Source organism: Hyaena hyaena, unplaced genomic scaffold (assembly GCF_003009895.1).
Source record: "Hyaena hyaena isolate Hyena2069 unplaced genomic scaffold, ASM300989v1 scaffold_22, whole genome shotgun sequence".
Lineage (NCBI taxonomy): Eukaryota > Metazoa > Chordata > Mammalia > Carnivora > Hyaenidae > Hyaena > Hyaena hyaena.
In genome coordinates this window covers 4782569-4799223 of record NW_024080654.1, presented here as the reverse complement: position 1 = coordinate 4799223, position 16655 = coordinate 4782569, and the positions used below count along the sequence as shown (strand labels likewise).

At 61.8% G+C, this 16655-nt stretch overlaps 1 protein-coding gene across 4 annotated transcripts in view; it reads left to right on the top strand.

Annotated features, from left to right (window-relative positions):
• The window catches only part of CARS2 (cysteinyl-tRNA synthetase 2, mitochondrial), a 33765-nt gene that overhangs the window by 16139 nt on the left and 971 nt on the right, over positions 1 to 16655 (top strand). The window contains exons 6-15 of one of the 4 annotated variants that reach the window (XR_005527470.1): positions 815 to 898; positions 3337 to 3466; positions 7727 to 7860; positions 9928 to 9995; positions 11797 to 11863; positions 12376 to 12514; positions 13988 to 14114; positions 14748 to 14846; positions 15858 to 16043; positions 16276 to 16420. Coding sequence is in view for 3 of the 4 variants with exons in the window: in XM_039226671.1 (XP_039082602.1) it covers positions 815 to 898; positions 3337 to 3466; positions 7727 to 7860; positions 9928 to 9995; positions 11797 to 11863; positions 12376 to 12514; positions 13988 to 14114; positions 14748 to 14846; positions 15858 to 16043; positions 16276 to 16344 (1103 nt within the window). In the remaining variant the exon portion in view is untranslated. Of the gene's footprint in view, positions 1 to 814; positions 899 to 3336; positions 3467 to 4128; positions 4841 to 7726; positions 7861 to 9927; positions 9996 to 11796; positions 11864 to 12375; positions 12515 to 13987; positions 14115 to 14747; positions 14847 to 15857; positions 16044 to 16275; positions 16435 to 16655 lie in introns of those variants that run through there. The other 3 variants (XM_039226671.1, XM_039226673.1, XM_039226674.1) reach the window with 3 other exon arrangements.

The window sequence follows — 16655 nt, the reverse complement described above, 5'->3', positions numbered from 1 at the left end:
CATCAATTGGAACTTTTCAACAATTCCATAAAGTCTTGGTTGTGGTTTGAGTTTTGATTTCTTCGAAGAAACAGTCCAGGAAATTGATAACATGGACAGAGATGAGAAACGTCTCCTTTGTGAGAGGGAGGGAGAGAGCGAGCGAGCACGTGCAGTCTCTCTTACGAGGCGTGGTGGACAAGCGGCCCCACGGCGTCCCCACTCACCCCCGGTGTAACCCGCGCTCCCGGCCATGCTCTGGGGGAAGAGGACCGGCCAGGGTAGCACCCAGCCCCCTGGGGCCTGTGCCAAGCCCCCTCCCTCCCCCCCACCCCGTCGGGATAGAGATCTGAGGTCGTGGTCCCGACCTCTGGGCACATCCTGAAGCAGCCCCCTGGGGAGGGGGGTTCCTGCCGCAGCACCCACTTCCCCCGCTCCGTCGGTGCGCATGTGCAGGTGTGTGGGCTCCCGGGGAAGAGGTGGTCGTAGACATTTCTGGGCTAACATGGGGCTCCTTTGTTGGCCGTGAGCCCAGAGCTGGACGCAGGGGGCTGATAACGTTCACTTTCCCTCTCGTGGGAAAGAACCGTCTCCACATCTGACACACATCATACGCTTGGGTGTTCACCCCCCGCTCAGGACATTCGTCATGTGTGCAGATGCGTGCTCTTATGGAGTAGTGGCAGTGGCGCGAGTTCTATTAGAATAATGGGGCCGTGTGAAGGCCAGATGCCGTAGCCTGGGTCTGCGTCCTGACGCCTTGTAGCTCCCGAGCACGTAGAGGCTCATGCCTCGGACCGAGAAATGAGGATTCCTAATCACTCTTATAAAACAGGCAATGTCTACTTCGATCTTCCATCCAGAGGAGACCGGTACGGCAAGCTCGTGGGCGTGGTCCCCGGTCCCAGCGCGGAGCCAGGTGGGTGTCTCCCCCACTCCCCCCAGCCTCGGGCTCGGCCTCCCCCTCCCCTGTGCTCGGGCCCATCCCAGCTGTGTCCTAATTAAGTCACTGTTTTCCACGAGAGGAGATCTGCGGAGTCTGGGACTCCAGGTCCCCCAGCCCTTCCCCCGGAGAGCACACGTTCACGGTGTCATGACTCCCCGCTCCCCTCCACCCTGCCTGCGTACTCTGCTCTGTGTGTACTTGGCCACACGTTACCTCCCCGTAGGTATTTAACCATATGTGCTACGCTCCTAGGGGATTTTCATCTCGTCCTATACCCTCTCCTGTTCCAGTGACTGTTAGACCGAAGTTATTTTTTTTTTATGTTTTATTATTCATTTTTAGGAGAGAGAGAGAGACAGAGCATAAGCAGGGGAGGGGCAGAGACAGAAGGAGACACAGACTCCGAAGCAGGCTCCAGGCTCCGAGCTCCGAGCTGTTAGCACAGAGCTCAAACTGGGGCTCGAACCCGCAAACCGTGAGATCATTCATGACCTGAGCCGAAGTTGGACGCTTAACTGACTGAGCCACCCGGGTGCCCCAGACTGAAGCTATTTTTATGAAAAAGAAATATGTATACAGAAGTAAATTTAAAATAATTTTAGGGGCGCCTGGGTGGCTTAGTGGCTTAAGTATCCGACTCTTGATTTCAGCTCAGGTCATCATCACGGTTTGTGGGATCGAGCCCCACATTGGGCTCTGTGCTGATGGTGTGGAGCCTGCTTGGGATTCTCTGCCTCTCTCTCTCAGCCCCTCCCCTGCTCTCACTCTCAAAATAAATAAACTTAAATAAAAATAAAATAATTTTAAAAGGATACTATTTAGAAGAACCAAATACAAGCAAAAACCCGAAAGCCAAATTGTCCAAGTCCTGTCTGTCCTCTGCCCTATAACAACGCCGTTTAAGTTTAATTACTGACAGTATTATTCGACTCCTCACAGATGCTGTTACTAGTATCCTGCTCCCCTTCTTAAAGGCCAGGACCAAGGACCGCTGGGCGGGTCACATGTTCGTAGGTGCTGTGCCCCCCGGAGTCTGAGGACGGGCTGCGAGGACACACACATTCCAGCATCAGCAATGCTTCTGTGTGTTAACAGACTTTATTTTTTAGGGCACTTTTAGGTTCACAGCAAAACCCAGGGGAGGGAAGCAACAGAGATTTCCCACGTTCCCCTGCCCCGACTCATGCATAGCCTTCCCCGTTATCAATGTCACCCACCAGAACAGGACATTTGTCACAGTGGATGGACCCGTGTCACGCACCATCACCCAGAGCCCACGGGTTACACCGGGGCTGATGCCTGCTGTCATACACTGTTCGGGGCTGGACAGGTGCATAGTGACACGTCTCCACCATGACATTGTCACCCAGAGCCACCTCCCTGCCCTCACCATCCCTGTGCCCCTCCCCCCCCAACCCTGGCAACCGAGGATCTTTTATCATCTGCTGGTCGCGCCTTTTCTAGAAAGCCAGCACGTGGAAATCTACTCTGTGGCCTTTTCAAACTTCCTTTTTTTCACTCGATACACATTTAAATGAAGATGTGCATTTAAGCCACTAGGCCCCACCAGGACTCGGGCAAGGGCAGAGCCCCTCGGGGACAGGGGACTCCCTGCCACGTCTCTTCACAGCTCGATAGCTCGTTTCTTTTTAGTGTCATGGAACATTCTGTTGTCTGGCTGAGCCCGGTTTATCCACTCGCCTGTCAGGGGCATCTTAGCTGCCTCGGGTTGTGTGACAGAGAGCGCGCCCAGCACTGGCTCCTTGCACAGCGTTGTGTGAGCACCTGGCCCCCCTCTGCCGGGTTTTCTTCTCCAATGTGACGCATAGTCTGGTTTTGGGGGGGGGGGGTGTTGTTGTATAATTTTCCTTGTGGGGAAACGTTACTCTGAAACTCATTTGCTGGCAAACACGGCTTTCCCCACGAGAAGAAGGCAGAGAGAGCTCAGCTCGGGGCAGCCTGGGAAGAGGCCTCAGTGTTCGAGATCTGAAATCTCGACTCGCTCTCTTGCTGGGACTGGTCTCCCCTCCACGGTGAGACCTCCCAGCCCGGCGGCTTTTATTTATTTTTTTAACATTTATTTATTTTTGAGAGACAGTATGAGTGGGGGAAGGGTAGAGAGAGAGGGAGACACAGAATCTGAAACAGGCTCCAGGCTCCGAGCTGTCAGCACAGAGCCCGACGCGGGGCTCGAGCTCACAAATCGTGGGTTCGTGACCTGAGCCAAGTCGGATGCTCAGCCGACTGAGCCCCCAGCCGCCATGAGGGGCAGGAGAGTGACCGAGACGTGAGGCCCCCAGCGAAGCAGCCGCGTCCGTGGGACGCGCTCCCGCCTCCGGCCGGAAGCGGCGCCCTGTAGGTCTGCCCGTCCGAGGCTCTCGCCCCTGATGGGTCGCTTGGTCTCTCGCCAGTTGACTCTGACAAGCGGCACCCCAGCGACTTTGCCCTGTGGAAGGCGGCCAAACCCCGGGAGGTGTTCTGGGCCTCTCCCTGGGGAAACGGAAGGCCTGGCTGGCACATCGAATGTTCCACCATCTCCAGGTGAGGTTCTGTGTTGCCGGGCGGGGCGGGCACGGGGGGGGGGCGCTGACCGCTCCGGGCTCGGGAGGAAGGGAGACCAAGCCCGGCGCAGCGTCAGCGCCTCCGAGATGAGGACCCGGCGGTCCCCCCCGCCGGCCCCAGGCTCCCTTCCACCCGCTGCTTCGGACGCACGTGCTTCGGGGCATCTGCTGTCTCCCCAAGGGCAGACGCCCCGCTTCCTAACGCCCTCCTGGCTCGCCCGGGGCCGCGCTGCTGGGTTTTCAAATTCTAGGCTTTTCCTTCCCGCTGGTTGTAGGGCCTCTGTCCGCTTCGAAGCCGAATGCGCGGGGGCCGGCGCGCAGGTCTGTCCGCCGCGCGTCTGCCGCCCCGGGACCCCCGGCCGGTCAGCCAGGCCCTGCCCTGCCCCCGCTGTGAGGCGGCCCCTTCTCCGCCTCAGCTGTGGCGTCCCTGGGTCGTTCCCGCGGCGGCGTCTGCGGGCCCTCCCACCCCTCCGGCCTCTCTGGGGCCGCCCTCCTCGCGCTCGCTCTCTTCACCGACCTGCTCCCCAGGGATGGTTCTGGGTCGGACCCATCGGGCACCACTCCAGCTGCAGAACCTCCAGATTCCGCTCTTGGGGGGGGGCGGGGATGAGAGGGAATGAACGCGCAGGGGAGGGGCTGACGGAGGGGAGAGAATCCCACGCGGGCTCCGGGCTCCGACAGCCTGGACTCACGAAACGGGAGAGCATCGCCTGAGTCACGGTCAGGACGCTGAGCCCCCCGCGCCACGTCTGCTTCCGTTCGCACCATCTGCCCTGGACTCGCCGTCGTCCCCGGGCGTCCCCGGGCGTCCCCGCCGGCTCCGGGCTCCTGAGGTCACGTGGCCCCCGGCTGGTCAGCGCCCCGCCGTCCGTGCGCCTGCCCTCCCCTTGGCTTCTGGGAAACTACGTTCTTCTGGTTTTGGAGTCTGTGCCGGGGCCGCCTCCACCGTCCCACCCCCTGTGTAGACGGGTCCTTTGACTTCCCACAGTTCTGCAGGGAGCGAGACGCCCGCGTGCGCGCGCCCTTCTGGCCGGCCGCGGCTCGTTCCCTCGTGCGTCCCTTCAGATGCGAGGTTTGTGGCGCGGGTCGATTGGCACCAAGGGCGTTTGCACACCTCGTTTCTCTGTGTCACAGTTTGGTAGTTCTCGCAGTAGTCGGAGCTTTAGTGACCTGCGATCAGTGCTGTTTGGGGCAGGAGAACCCCGCCATGGCACGTGTGCGCTCGGGCCGCTCCGCAGCCTGGCTGCCCGGCCTCCCTCCCTCTCCCTGGGCCTCCCTGTTCCCCGAGACTCAGCAGTCTTGAAATGACGCCAGCTGATCAGCCCGCAGTGGCCGCTGTGTGTTCAAGTGAAAGGTAGAGTCACACGTCTGTCACAAAATTTTTTTTAACGTTTTATTTACTCTTGAGAGGGAAAGCATGAGTTGGGGAGGGGCAGAGAGAGGGAGACACAGAATCTGAAACAGGCTCCAGGCTCCCAGCTGTCAGCACAGAGCCGGACACAGGGCTCGAACCCACGAACGGTGAGATCAGGACCTGAGCCGAAGCCGAAGGCGGCCGCTTCCCTGAATGAGCCACCCAGGCGTCCTGTGTCTCTTACTTTAAATCGAAAGCTAGAAGTGCTTAAGCTCAGTGAGGAAGGCTTGTCAAGGCTCAAGACGGGCCAAACACTTGGCCCCTCGTGCTGAACACTTAGCTGCTTTGCGAACGTAGAGAAAAGTTCTTGAGGGAAATGGAAAGGGCTAGAAAGTGCTATTCCAGTAAACACGTGAGCGATAAGAAGGTGACGCAGCTTCACTGCCGATACAGAGAAAGTTAAGGCATCTGGGTAGAAGGTCACACCGGCCACAACATTCCCTTCAACCGAACCTAATCCGGAGCGAGGCCCTGACTCTCCAATTCTGTGAAGGCCGGGGGATGTGAGGAAGCTGCAGAAGGGAAGTCTGAGGCTGGCTGAGGTTTGTTCCTGAGCTTTAAGGAAAGAAGCTGTTTCTGTATAAAGTGCAGGATGGAGCAGCGAGTGCTGGTGTAGATGCTGCTGTGAGCTGTCCAGGAGGTCCAGCTAAGACCCTGAATGGAGGGGCTGCATCGAACAGCAGATGCTCAGTGTAGACACACCTGCCTGTCGGAAGAAGGTGTCATCTTGGACTTTGTAGCTGGAAAGAAGTAGTCAGTGCCTGGCTTCACAGCTCCCAAGGACAGGCGACCCTCTGGTTAGGGGCTGGCGCAGGCAGCTGGCAACGCTAAGTGGAAGCCAGTACGCACCTGCCATCCCTGCAGTCCTGGGGCCCCGAAGAATTATGCCGAATGGACGCTGTTCTGTAAGTTGGATGCCAAAGCCCGGATGACAGCACATCTGTTTACTACATGCTTTATTGAATCTCGTAAGCCTGCTCTTGAGACCCACTGCTTAGAGGAAAGAATGCCTTTGCAAACATCCCTGCGCACGGACGGCACACCTGCTCCCCCCCAGAGCCGCGATGGAGCCGCATGAGATCAGCGCGTGTTCGCGCCTGTCAGCCCAGCATCCGTGCTGCAGGCCGTGGGCCAAGGAGTAATTCCAACCTTCAAGTCTTATTAGTTAAAAAGTACGTTTTGTAAGGCTGCAGCCCTAACAAGTGATTCCTCTGCCAGATCTGGGAAAAGTAAACTGAAAACCTTCTGGAAAGGCTCCCCCATTCTCGGTGCCCCGAGAACATTTGTGATTCGTGGGATGAGGTCAGATAGAAAGCGGAGGAGTTCAGAAGACATTGATCCGACGTCATGGAAGACCACGAGGGGCTCAAGGCCTTGAGGGGCAGTCGGTGCAGGCATGGCGGAAACAGCGAGACCCGGAATGGGGGCTGGAGATGGGACTGAATGGCTGCATCTCAGGGTAAGACCTGAATGGTTGACGAGTTGCTTCTTAAGGATCAAAGAATGTGGCTTCTGTTCCTGGTGGAGATGCCATTTGGTGAAATGGCAACAATCATTCATGAAAGTGACTGTGTCATAAACCGAGGGGACGAGCTGCGGCCGGGTCTGAGGGAATTCTGAAAGGAGTTCCGTGGGCAAAATGCTACCAAACAGCATCTCCTAAAGCAGGAGTCATTCTTGGGTGGAGGAGTCCATTGATGTGGCCAGTTTTGTTGTTGTCTTTAAGACCCCGCCATGGCCACCCCAGCCTTCGTCGGCCGCAGCCCCAACAGGTCAGCAGCCACCACCATCAGACAGGACTCTCTGCCGGCAAAAAGGTCACCGGCCACTGACAGTCCACGTGGTGGTTTGCATTTTCAAGCAATAAGGTGTCTCATCGGCACTGTGCAGACGGAGTGCTGCTGCACACTTAACAGACGACAGCATGGTGGGAACAGTCGTACGTGCTGGGAAACCAGAAGGGCCGCCTGACTGGCTTGCGGTGCTCCAGTTACTGCGGTGGCTGAAACCGGCCTGCGGGCTCTCCTGGGCGTGCCCGCGACACCCTTTGTCCCTCAGTGCCATGTCCCTGGGGCCGCCTTCGTGGTTCTCGAAGCCTGTCCCTGCCCATGGCCTCACAGTGCTGGGTTCTGTGGGCGCGCTGGTCAGTCAGCTAGGACCCTGCAGATGCGCATTGGGCCCCAGTGTTTTGTTCTTAGAAATACCTGCAATGAACTGCTTCGCGTATTTATTTCCGGGGGGGGGGGGGGGGGCTTTTTAGTGTCGTTAGGAACCATGATTTTCAAACATTTGGTCTGTTTCCCTTCATTGCAGACATTTATTATAACAAGCGGTTTTAAAGATTAGAAACATGGCGCCTGGGTGGGTCAGATACTTAAGTGTCTGACTTCAGCTCAGGTCATGATCTTGGTTCAGGTCATGATCTCACAGTTTGTGAGTTCGAGTCCCACACTGGGCTCTGCGCTGACAGCTCAGAGCCTGGAGCCTGCATCTGATTCTGTCTCCCTTTCTGCCCCTCCCCCACTTGCACTCTGTGTGTGTATGTCTCTCTCTCCCTCAAAAATAAACATTAAAAAAATTAAAACCTGTATATTATATCCAGAGCAAAGAGAATTAAGCCTCTTTGCTAGGATGTAAAGCTATGAATCGGGGATCTATGAAATAAAAACAATTTCCATTTCCCTTTTTTGCATCAGTTGCACTATCACACGTACTGATTTTACGTGGAGTTGCATTTGCTCATTGCACCAAGGTGGGGAGGGCTGGCCGCCCGCGGGGCCAGGGAGGCACCGTGTGAACTAAGTCCCCGCACACACTGTCCTGCAGCCTGGTGTTTGGAAGCCGGCTGGACATCCACTCGGGTGGGGCGGACCTGGCCTTCCCGCATCACGAGAACGAAATCGCCCAGTGCGAGGCCTTCCATCAGTGCAGGCAGTGGGGAAACTATTTCCTGCATTCCGGTAAGTCGTGACTTCAGAGTGCTCTGCTCTGTTTCACTGCTGTCCCTTGTGTCCCTTGTGTTTGTTGGTGAAACAGCATTTTGGAAAGACACAGATCAGTTGGCAGGGGAAGAAGCCGTTCTCTCTCGAGGTGTTTGGGTTGGAGTCTGCTGGACGTGAACTTCCTGGGGCTGGACGGGAGTTCCGGGTGCGGCGGGGCTGACGAGCACGTCGGAACGTTCTCTGTTGCTGGGGGGGGGGGGTGCCTTCCAGAGGCGCTCTGCCATCTGACACACGAGGCCAGGCCTCGCCCACTCTGGTGTCGTGACCCCAGCCCCGAGGCTGCCTGGCCCGAAGTGTGTCCACTGCTGTGCTTCCCTCACCCCCCTCTGCCCCCTGGAGCGGCCCCGACGGCCGCCGTGGGCCCTGGAACGCCAGGGCCCGTTTCTGCACCGCCTTAAAGGAGTGTGGAGCCCGCAGGGGCGGGGCAGGCGAGCTGCTGTCTGGTCCCCCGCCCTGGACGGAGCCCAGCAGGGCTGAGCCCCGCGTCTCCAGGCGGCGTGCACGCTGGCGGCCCCCCAGGGAGAGGACGGGAGCCCGGGGACCCCGTGTCCACCTGCGGCTCGTGCTGCCCGGGAGCCTCAGAAGTGACCCCCAGAGCCCAGTGTAGTCCACATTCGAAGGGGGGGGGGCCCTCGAGCCTCCCTTGGGCCTGGGGACTCGAGAGGAAGGCCCGCGGAGTGGGTGTGCACAGGGCCTGCTGGGCAGGGCGCCTCCGAGGGCTGAAGCCCGTGTCCCGTCCCGGGTCAGCTGTCTGGGGGCCTGACGCCCCTCATGTGTCCTTGTCATGCTCTTGGTCACCTTCAGTCGTGTCCTGCACCCGTTAGTGAATGTGGGCCCGGGGGCCGGAAGGGGACAGCGCACCAGCGCCCCGTCTCCCTCCAGGAGTTATTCACCCGGTGTCTGGGGCTCACTCCTGGTCTGGGGACAGAACAGGGCCTTTGTTGCTGTGTCGTTAGGACTTTGACAGACTACTAAGGGGTAGGCTCTCTGCCACTGCGCCGTCCCCGTCCTGGAGGGACATCAGTGCCTCCTGACACACAGGGTCACGCTCTTCGAAGTAAACGAATGGAAGATAAGTAAGTCGGGTGTATTTCATTTTCTAAATATTGTCAATTTAAAAAGCTGTGGGCAGCACCTGGGTGGCTCCGTTGGTTGAGTGTCCAACTCCTGATTTTAGCTCAGGTCACGGTCCCACGGTTTGCGGGATTGAGACCCGAGTTAGGCTCTGCGCTGAGAGTGTGGATCCTGTTTGGGATTCTTCCTCTCTATCTCTGCCCACCTCCCCCCCCCCCACACACACACGCGTGCTCTGTCTCTCAAAATAAACTTAAAAAGAAAATAAATTTTAGTTAAAAAATAAGTAAATTTTAAAGTTTATTTATTTATAATCTCTACTCCTGACAAGGGGCCTGAACTCACTACTCTGCGATCAAGAGTTGCATGTCTCCAGCTGAGCCAGCCAGGAGCCCCTAATAGTTTTCACTGTGTGGCAGATAAGGTTACGTGACACTATGCATTGGAGGGTATGTTTGTTTGGAAGCCACGCGTTACCCCTTCTCAGAACTGGCCTTGGGGCACCCTGTGCTCGAGGTCCCCTCAGAGGTGGCGGAGGCCCCCCCCCCCCACCCAGAAGGAAACCCTGTGAAAGTACCAGACTGAGGAGCTCCTGACATGGCTCAGTGTCTTCCCGTGTCTCATACTCGCAGGGGTGAGAGGGCCCCGGGCCCTCGAGAAGCCTGTGCCGGCAGAGCGCGGCACAAAATCTCGTCAGTCATTCTGAAAACCAGCACGCATTGCTGGGCGCGGGGTCTGCAAACCCAGGCTCTGTCCTTCCCCGGGTGAGGGGTCCCCAGGATGGGAGGGGGCAGACCTGACCACCTCAAGCAGGTGCGGCTGTGGGTTCCCTCTTCCTGGGGGGCCCCGAGTGTGGGCGAAGATCTGGGAGGGGGGGTGAGCGTGGGCAAAGGTCTCTACTACCCTCCCCCGGGTCCCCCCCTTCGGAACAAATCACTGTTTTTGTTCCAGGGCACTTGCACGTGAAAGGCAAAGAAGAAAAAATGTCCAAGTCGCTGAAAAACTACATCACTATTAAGGTAACCCCGCACGCTGGCCTGTCTGCAAGGCCCCGCCGCGACCCCAGGTCTCTGACCCCCGCGCTCCCCGCCCTTGTTTCACGGTCCGATAGGCTTCTCCTGCCTCCCAGCTCTCCGTGCTGCCTGGTGGAGGAGGCATCGGTGCTCTCCGGGCCGGCCTCCCCACGGGCGCCTGGCCCCCCCCACATGCCGGGACGCACGCCCCCTTCTTGCCCGAGCCCTTCCCCGCCCGGTCGCCCGAGTCACACCTGCCATCTGCCCCGCTGGCCTGCGGCCTTGGGGCTTCGCTGCTCCCTGGCTTCGGAAGCCACCTGTTGAGAAAGGCATCGGCGTGCGTGGGGGCGAGGGGCGGGAGGTGGGCGTCCACACGGACGGGGAGCCAGTGGCTCCCCAGGACAGTTAGCAGGCCTTTGTCCGCTGAGCACCAGCCAGGAGAGCTGTCCCCACCAGCCCCTTACCCGGGCTCTCTAGCCCCTCACTGCGTCACATGCCTGTGGCACTGCTTTCCTGTCATCCCAGGGGGCATTTGTCATCTCACAAGAGGGGCGAGCACAGGACCAGAAGGGATGTGGACAGGGACGGAGACGGAGGCCACGTTCACTTACGTCACAGTATCTTGTCACAGCTGTCCTGTGGTTAGCCTCCGGCTGTGCCTCGGTTATAATTAAATGCTGTGACGGCCGTGTCAGCCCCGGGGGCCTGTTATAGCCACGTGGGCCCTGGGAGGCGAGGGTCAGGTTAACCCAGGGGACGGGCCCCGCCCCCGCCCCCAGGGAGCCCCCCTGGTCCTCGAGCAGGGTCCCGGCCACCAAGCCCCCTCAGCTGGGACATGCAGTCACTGGCCGAGGGGAGGCTGGAGACCACCGCTAGATGTGAAGGGCGGAGAGCGTCCCTTTTGCTCACACAGAGTCCACGACACGGGGACATCTGCCCCAAGCCCCACGTTGTCCGAGGGTCCCGTGGAAGCCGGCCTGTGCTCGGTGTGGGCCCCGCGGGCCGGGGCTGAGTGTCCGGGCAGGCCGAGCAGCGCCCAGAGGCCGGCCTGTCCTTGCGTCCCTGCCGGTGAGGTCGCCGAGCGCCTCTCACCAGCCTCCACAGACAGGTTTAGTGAACCTGGGGCTGTTCTAACAAGTTCTGCAACAGGTTCTTGGGCGCCTGGGGGCTCAGTCGGTTGAGCGTCGACTTCGGCTCAGGTCATGATCTCACGGTTCATGAGTTCGAGCCCCACATTGGGCTCTGTGCTGACAGCTCAGAGTCTGGAGCTGCTTCTGATTCTGTCTCCCTCTCTCTGCCCCTCCCTTGCTCGTGAGCTGTCGCTCTCAAAAATAAATAAACCATTAAATAAAATGTAAAAAGAATTTAAATGACAGTTTTCCTCAGGCTAACCAGGGGCGGTGGAGTGCCCTCTGAGATCACAAGCTCGGTGTCTGCCTCACCGCGGTGCCTCAGAGGATGAGCTGGCCTCTGCCCTCGGTCTGACCCTGACCCCAACTCCGACCCCGGCTTGTTTTGATGTCCTGGAGCGGAAGCCGCCCACCATCGTGGGGCCTGTGTCACCAGGCTGTGCCCATCCTCGGAGGACCGTGTTGTGGGAAAGGGGTCCCAAGGTCGACATCGGTGTGGGCCCTGCGTCAGCCCAGAGCAGGGGCCCTGCCCGCAGATGCAGCCTGAACAGGGAAACGTGTGGGGAACGTGCAAATAGGCCGCGTGTTCATAAAACCCCCGAAGCCGGTCAGTGACGTGGGCCCACGTGGTCGTGGCGCACGTTGTAATTTCCGTTTCTCCCCGATTTCTCCGCCAGGACTTCCTCAAGACGTTCTCCCCCGATGTCTTCCGGCTCTTCTGCTTGCGGAGCGGCTACCGGTCAGGTGAGGCTGCGGCGGGGGACGAGCCGGGCCCATGGCACCCGGACCCGGGCTGGGGAGGAAGCACGGCCCTGTCGGTGTGGCTGCCCCTGTGCCCGCGGCTCGGGTTCCCAGTGCAAGCCCAGCTCTCGGCCCAAGATTCTGGAAGGCCGTGGGTCTTCAGTCAGCCCCCGCTCTCCTCTGTGGGTCTGGACGGGGGGCCCGGAGACCCCCACCCAGGGGACAGCGTGTTCTCACTGTAACACGCAGAGTTTGGGGGCCTGTCCTGGAACGCAAGCCTGAGGTCCCCGCCTCTGGCTGACGCCCCAGCAGTGAGTGGGGGCCCAGGATCCTGTCTGTGGGCACGAACCCCACGGCCAGGCGTGCTGGGGGTGGTTCTCCGTGTCTTCCAAGGCGGTGAGGTGGTGAGGCCCAGGTCGCGGCGGACCCTGGCGGTCCCAGGTAGCAGGGTGGCTGTGGTATCGTGTCCCCTGTGTGGCTTCTGGCCGCAAGGTGACCGTGCGTCCCCCCCTCAGCCGTGGACTACAGCGACGGCACCATGCTTGAGGCCAGCCACCTCCTCCAGGCAGCAGCCGCGTTCGTCGAGGACGCCCGGGCCTACATGAAGGGGCAGCTGGTGTGCGGCCCCGTCAGGGAGGACGTGCTGTGGGAGAGGTAGGAGCCCCCGGGCATCCGCCCCCGTGCTGTGGGCGCCGGATGCGGGGCTGCTGAGGGGGCGAGGGGTGGTCCTGTGGGGAGGGGCGAGGATGCCCTGGGGGAGGGTGGTGCAGGGGTGAGTGACACACAGAGGTTCTGGTCGCCTTGCTGCGCCGCTCGGCAGGGCTGGCGGGCACGGAGGGGGGTGGCCTTGGTGGCTGAGCTCAGACCTGATCAGGAGTTGACTTGCGAGTCTGCATCAGCGCGTGCCCCGCCCCACTGTCGTACGCGGGCGTCTATGGCGCAGGGCAGCCGAGGGTAGAGTAGGAAGGGGGGTGTGGGGGCCGCAGCCTCCACGTGGAAACCGTGTGCCTGGCTCCGCTGCTTCATTAAGTGGCTAAACGTGTTCAGAAGACCTGGGTTTGACGTCAGATGGCGAGGAGCGGAGAAGCCGGGAAATGTTTGGTTAGGAGGCAAAGCGGCAGAGCCTCTGGGACAGGCATGGGGGGGGGGGGGCTTGGCGCCATCAGCAAGATGCAGCGGCCGTCCAGTCGGTGGGAGCAAGGGGCGGGCGGACCCCTCTTTGCCTGGGGCGCGCTTACCGCCAAGCCTGGTGGAGGGGAGGTCGAGGCTGTTGGGCGCTCAGGGGAGGCCAGGTTGTGACAAAGAGCCCTGCCTGTGGCCTGTCCTCCCTTCCCGGTCACTCGGCGCCAGGCTGGACAGCAGCCACCGCCCTACCCCCAGGACTGCGGGCCCCCAGAGGGGTGAGGGTCGGGGCTCTGCCGCCCCAGCTTATGCTGCTTGCAGTGCCGGAGGTGTCCTGGGGCTCCGCCTGCCTGGAAATCGGGGAGTTCGCAGGAGGCGGGGTGACGAGCAGTATCGGTGGACAGCAGGGACCCCGTCTGCAGACAGAGCTCGTGTGGAGGTGGCAGGCGTGCAGGAGGGAGGAGGGCCTTCGGCCACGCAGACCCCGCCCGCCCCTGGCAGGGCTGTGGCACCAGACAGACGCGGCGGAGAGTGCAGCCGGGGGTGGGGAGCAGGACGCACTCAGAGCCCGGGGGCCCGGGTCCAAGGGGCCGCCGCACCCCAGGGGCTCTGCCCAGCTGCCCGCAGGCAGGTGCGGCCCACTGGGTGGGGGATGGGCGCGAGCCGCCTGCCCGGCCCTGAGATGGACCGCGGGACCCGGGGCCACCCTCCCTCCGAGGACCAGGTGTCCTGCCCGCGGGCTCCGGGGGAGGGGGGCGGGGGAGGGGGGCTGACCTCGTGCTGTCCTTCCCTCCAAGCCCGCCCAGGGCCTCCTGTGCGGAAGGCCTGGCGGGAACACTTCCCCCTCCCCACCGCGTGCCTACACCCTTACCAGACGCCCCCGCGCACAGGGGCTGTTCACACCCGGCTCGAGGGGCTCCCGTGGGGTTCTCGGGAGGGGCGTCGGTACTGGATGGCGCCTGCTGCGGGCCGGGCGGGGGCTGAGGAGCGCCGTTTCTCCCCCAGGCTCCGCCACACCAGGGAGGCGGTGAGGGCTGCGCTGGCGGACGACTTCGACACGCCCGCAGCGCTGGACGCGGTCACGGCCCTCATCCACCGCGGGAACGCAGAGCTGCACGCGCCGCGCACTCAGGTAGTTGCGGGGCGCGGCCTGGGCAGGGCTGCGGTGTGGGGGCTCTCCCTCTGCAGGAAGGCAGGGACGCCACCTCCCGGGGCACCCGGCGGCCCCAGGCCTCCCCTGACTCCTGGGGCCGCTTCGTCCTGCATGGACTTCCCAGCGCAGGGGTCACATGCACAGACAGGCAGCGTTGTGTGTTTGCTGATACTCGGGGGAACCCGGGGCTGCTGGGACCTGAGGGGGGCGGGGGGCGGTGTGTTGGGACCCTAACTGCGCCCACCCAGCCTGGCCCTTCTCTGGGCCTTGGCACCAACCCCATGGGTGAGACTCTGTCCCCGTGAGCCGGTGACCTCCCAGAGACCCTCCTGCTGACAGCATCACATGGGAGGCTAGGTTTCAACATGAGATTCTGGGGGACACGAGCACTTGGACCCTAACAGGCCCCCTCGTTCCAGAAGGGCAGACTGAGGCGCAGGGGTTACGTGGCTTCCCCGGTGTGCAGCAGGCGGGGGAGGGGCAGCTGCGGGGCTGAGGCCGGGGTCCTCCCTGCACGGGGGCCTGAGGCCGGCCGGGCAGTGGCCTGCCAGCTCTCTGTTCCACATCACTTCCTGCGCCTTTAAAGCGCCTCCTCTGGGGGGTCTGTCCCAGGAGCCCCGCGGCCCCAGGAGTCCCGCCGTGTTTGGCTCCCTCGTGTCCTACGTCGAGCACTTCTTCGAGACCGTCGGCATCTCTCTGCTGGACAGACAGGTACTCCCTGCTCTTTTCGGGCCTCACTTGTGGGATCACTTGGGCAGGGACAGCCGTGTCCTCCCCTTTTAAAATGTTCATTTCAGTGGATAAGTGTGTTGAACTCATTTACGCGCTTAAAACACGTTCTTTAAAAAGGGAAGAGGCTTAGAGCCGGCGTCTTCCTGCCGGAAGCTGCGGGAAGCCCACGTGGCCGCCACGGTCGCTTCTGCACACGTGGTCTCGAGCCGACTTTGAAAGACTCAAAACGCAGTTAGGTGCACAGAGGGCAGCTGCCGGCCGAGCCCCTCGAGCCCTTCGGCGTCTCCTGTTCCGCCCCCCCCCCCCCCCCCCCGCCCGCTGCATGGACAGCCTCCCCCTCGGGCAGCCATCCACCCGCACCCCCTCCAGGGCCCCCACCCCCGCCCCGCCTGACGGCTTCAGGACTGCGAGCAGGGAAGGAGGGGCAGGTCTGGGCCGCAGACAGGCGCGAAGGTCATGCGTGTGCTCGGGCCGCTCGCTCTTCCCAGACTGTGCTGCCGAGTAAGAGGCCTGCCCGGCCCCCTCCCCACCCTCAGCTGCTGGCACCGACTCCCGCCGGGGCTCACGTTTCCGTAGCAGAAAACGCCTATTGTGGAAGCAAGTGAGGCCAGGGGAGGACTGAGCAGCTGGACCCCCGAGCTGCAGGGTGTGCGTCACGCCACACCTGTAAACCCAGCCGCTAGGCTCCCTTCCCCGTGAGAAGTCGTGTCGGTGGGAGACGACTTCCGGCGGCTTCAGATCCACAGCTGAAATTCCCCCCCAGGACAGGGAGTGTTGGCCTGTGTGTGAACCGCGTGTGAGGCCCATGCGGTTTTGAGCATCTGGTTAGGGGGAGCGGGCCCGGGTTCGTTAGTCAGTGTGCTGTGGGCTTCCCGACTCCGGGCAGCAGCGGGAGCTCTGCAGGGTGGCCCAGCCGTGCGGGACTGGGACCCAACCCGGGAGGCCGCACACCCCCACCGGGCCTCGCTGACCGCGCTCCCCTGGGTGCAGGTCGCCTGCGGGGACGGCGGCCGGGCGGCGCTGCACAGCGTGCTGGAGGAGCTGGTCCGCTTCCGCCTCAAGGTCCGGCAGTTCGCGCTGGCCAGCGGTGCGGCCACCAGGGAGGCCCGGCGGCCCCTGCTGGAGGCGTGCGACACTCTGCGCCAGGACCTCGCCGCCCACGGCATCAGCATTAAGGTGAGTCACTGCGGTCGGCCCGAGGTCCCGTGCAAACCAGGCGGGCGCACGCGGATGCTGAGCGGTCTGAGCGAGACCCCGCTGTGCTGGGGCTGCTCGTGAGCAGAGCCCCCTGCCCCGGTGACACGAGGAGGGGCCCAGGGGAACACGCACCCGGGGAGGGGACACGGCGACTGGGACGGACGCAGGGGCCCCATGTTGCCCCCTCACGCCGCACCATCTCCCTCGGCAGGACCGGAGCAGCACATCCACGTGGGAGCTGCGGGGTCAGAGGACTGGAGACCGCGGCCCGGGGAGCTGAGGCCTCCGGACACGGCTCTGCGGGAGGAAAGCTTTACATTAAAGTTCCCCATCACGGCCGTTCAGTGAACGTGATGGTAAATCCCAGTGATCCCGGGTGCCTGAAACGCGCGTGCTTTATGATGCCGAGGACACGGTGCTTCTCCTAAAACCTCCTCAGCACACTGGTCCTTGGGGGAGGCCCCGTGCTGCAGGGGGACATGGCGGGGGCCCCGACCTCAGGACACAGGTCTCACAGGACTCCAGCCAGACGGAGTGGCCTGCACCTCAAGCCCCAGGCAGCGCTGAGCTGGGGGGGGCCCTGAGGGGGGC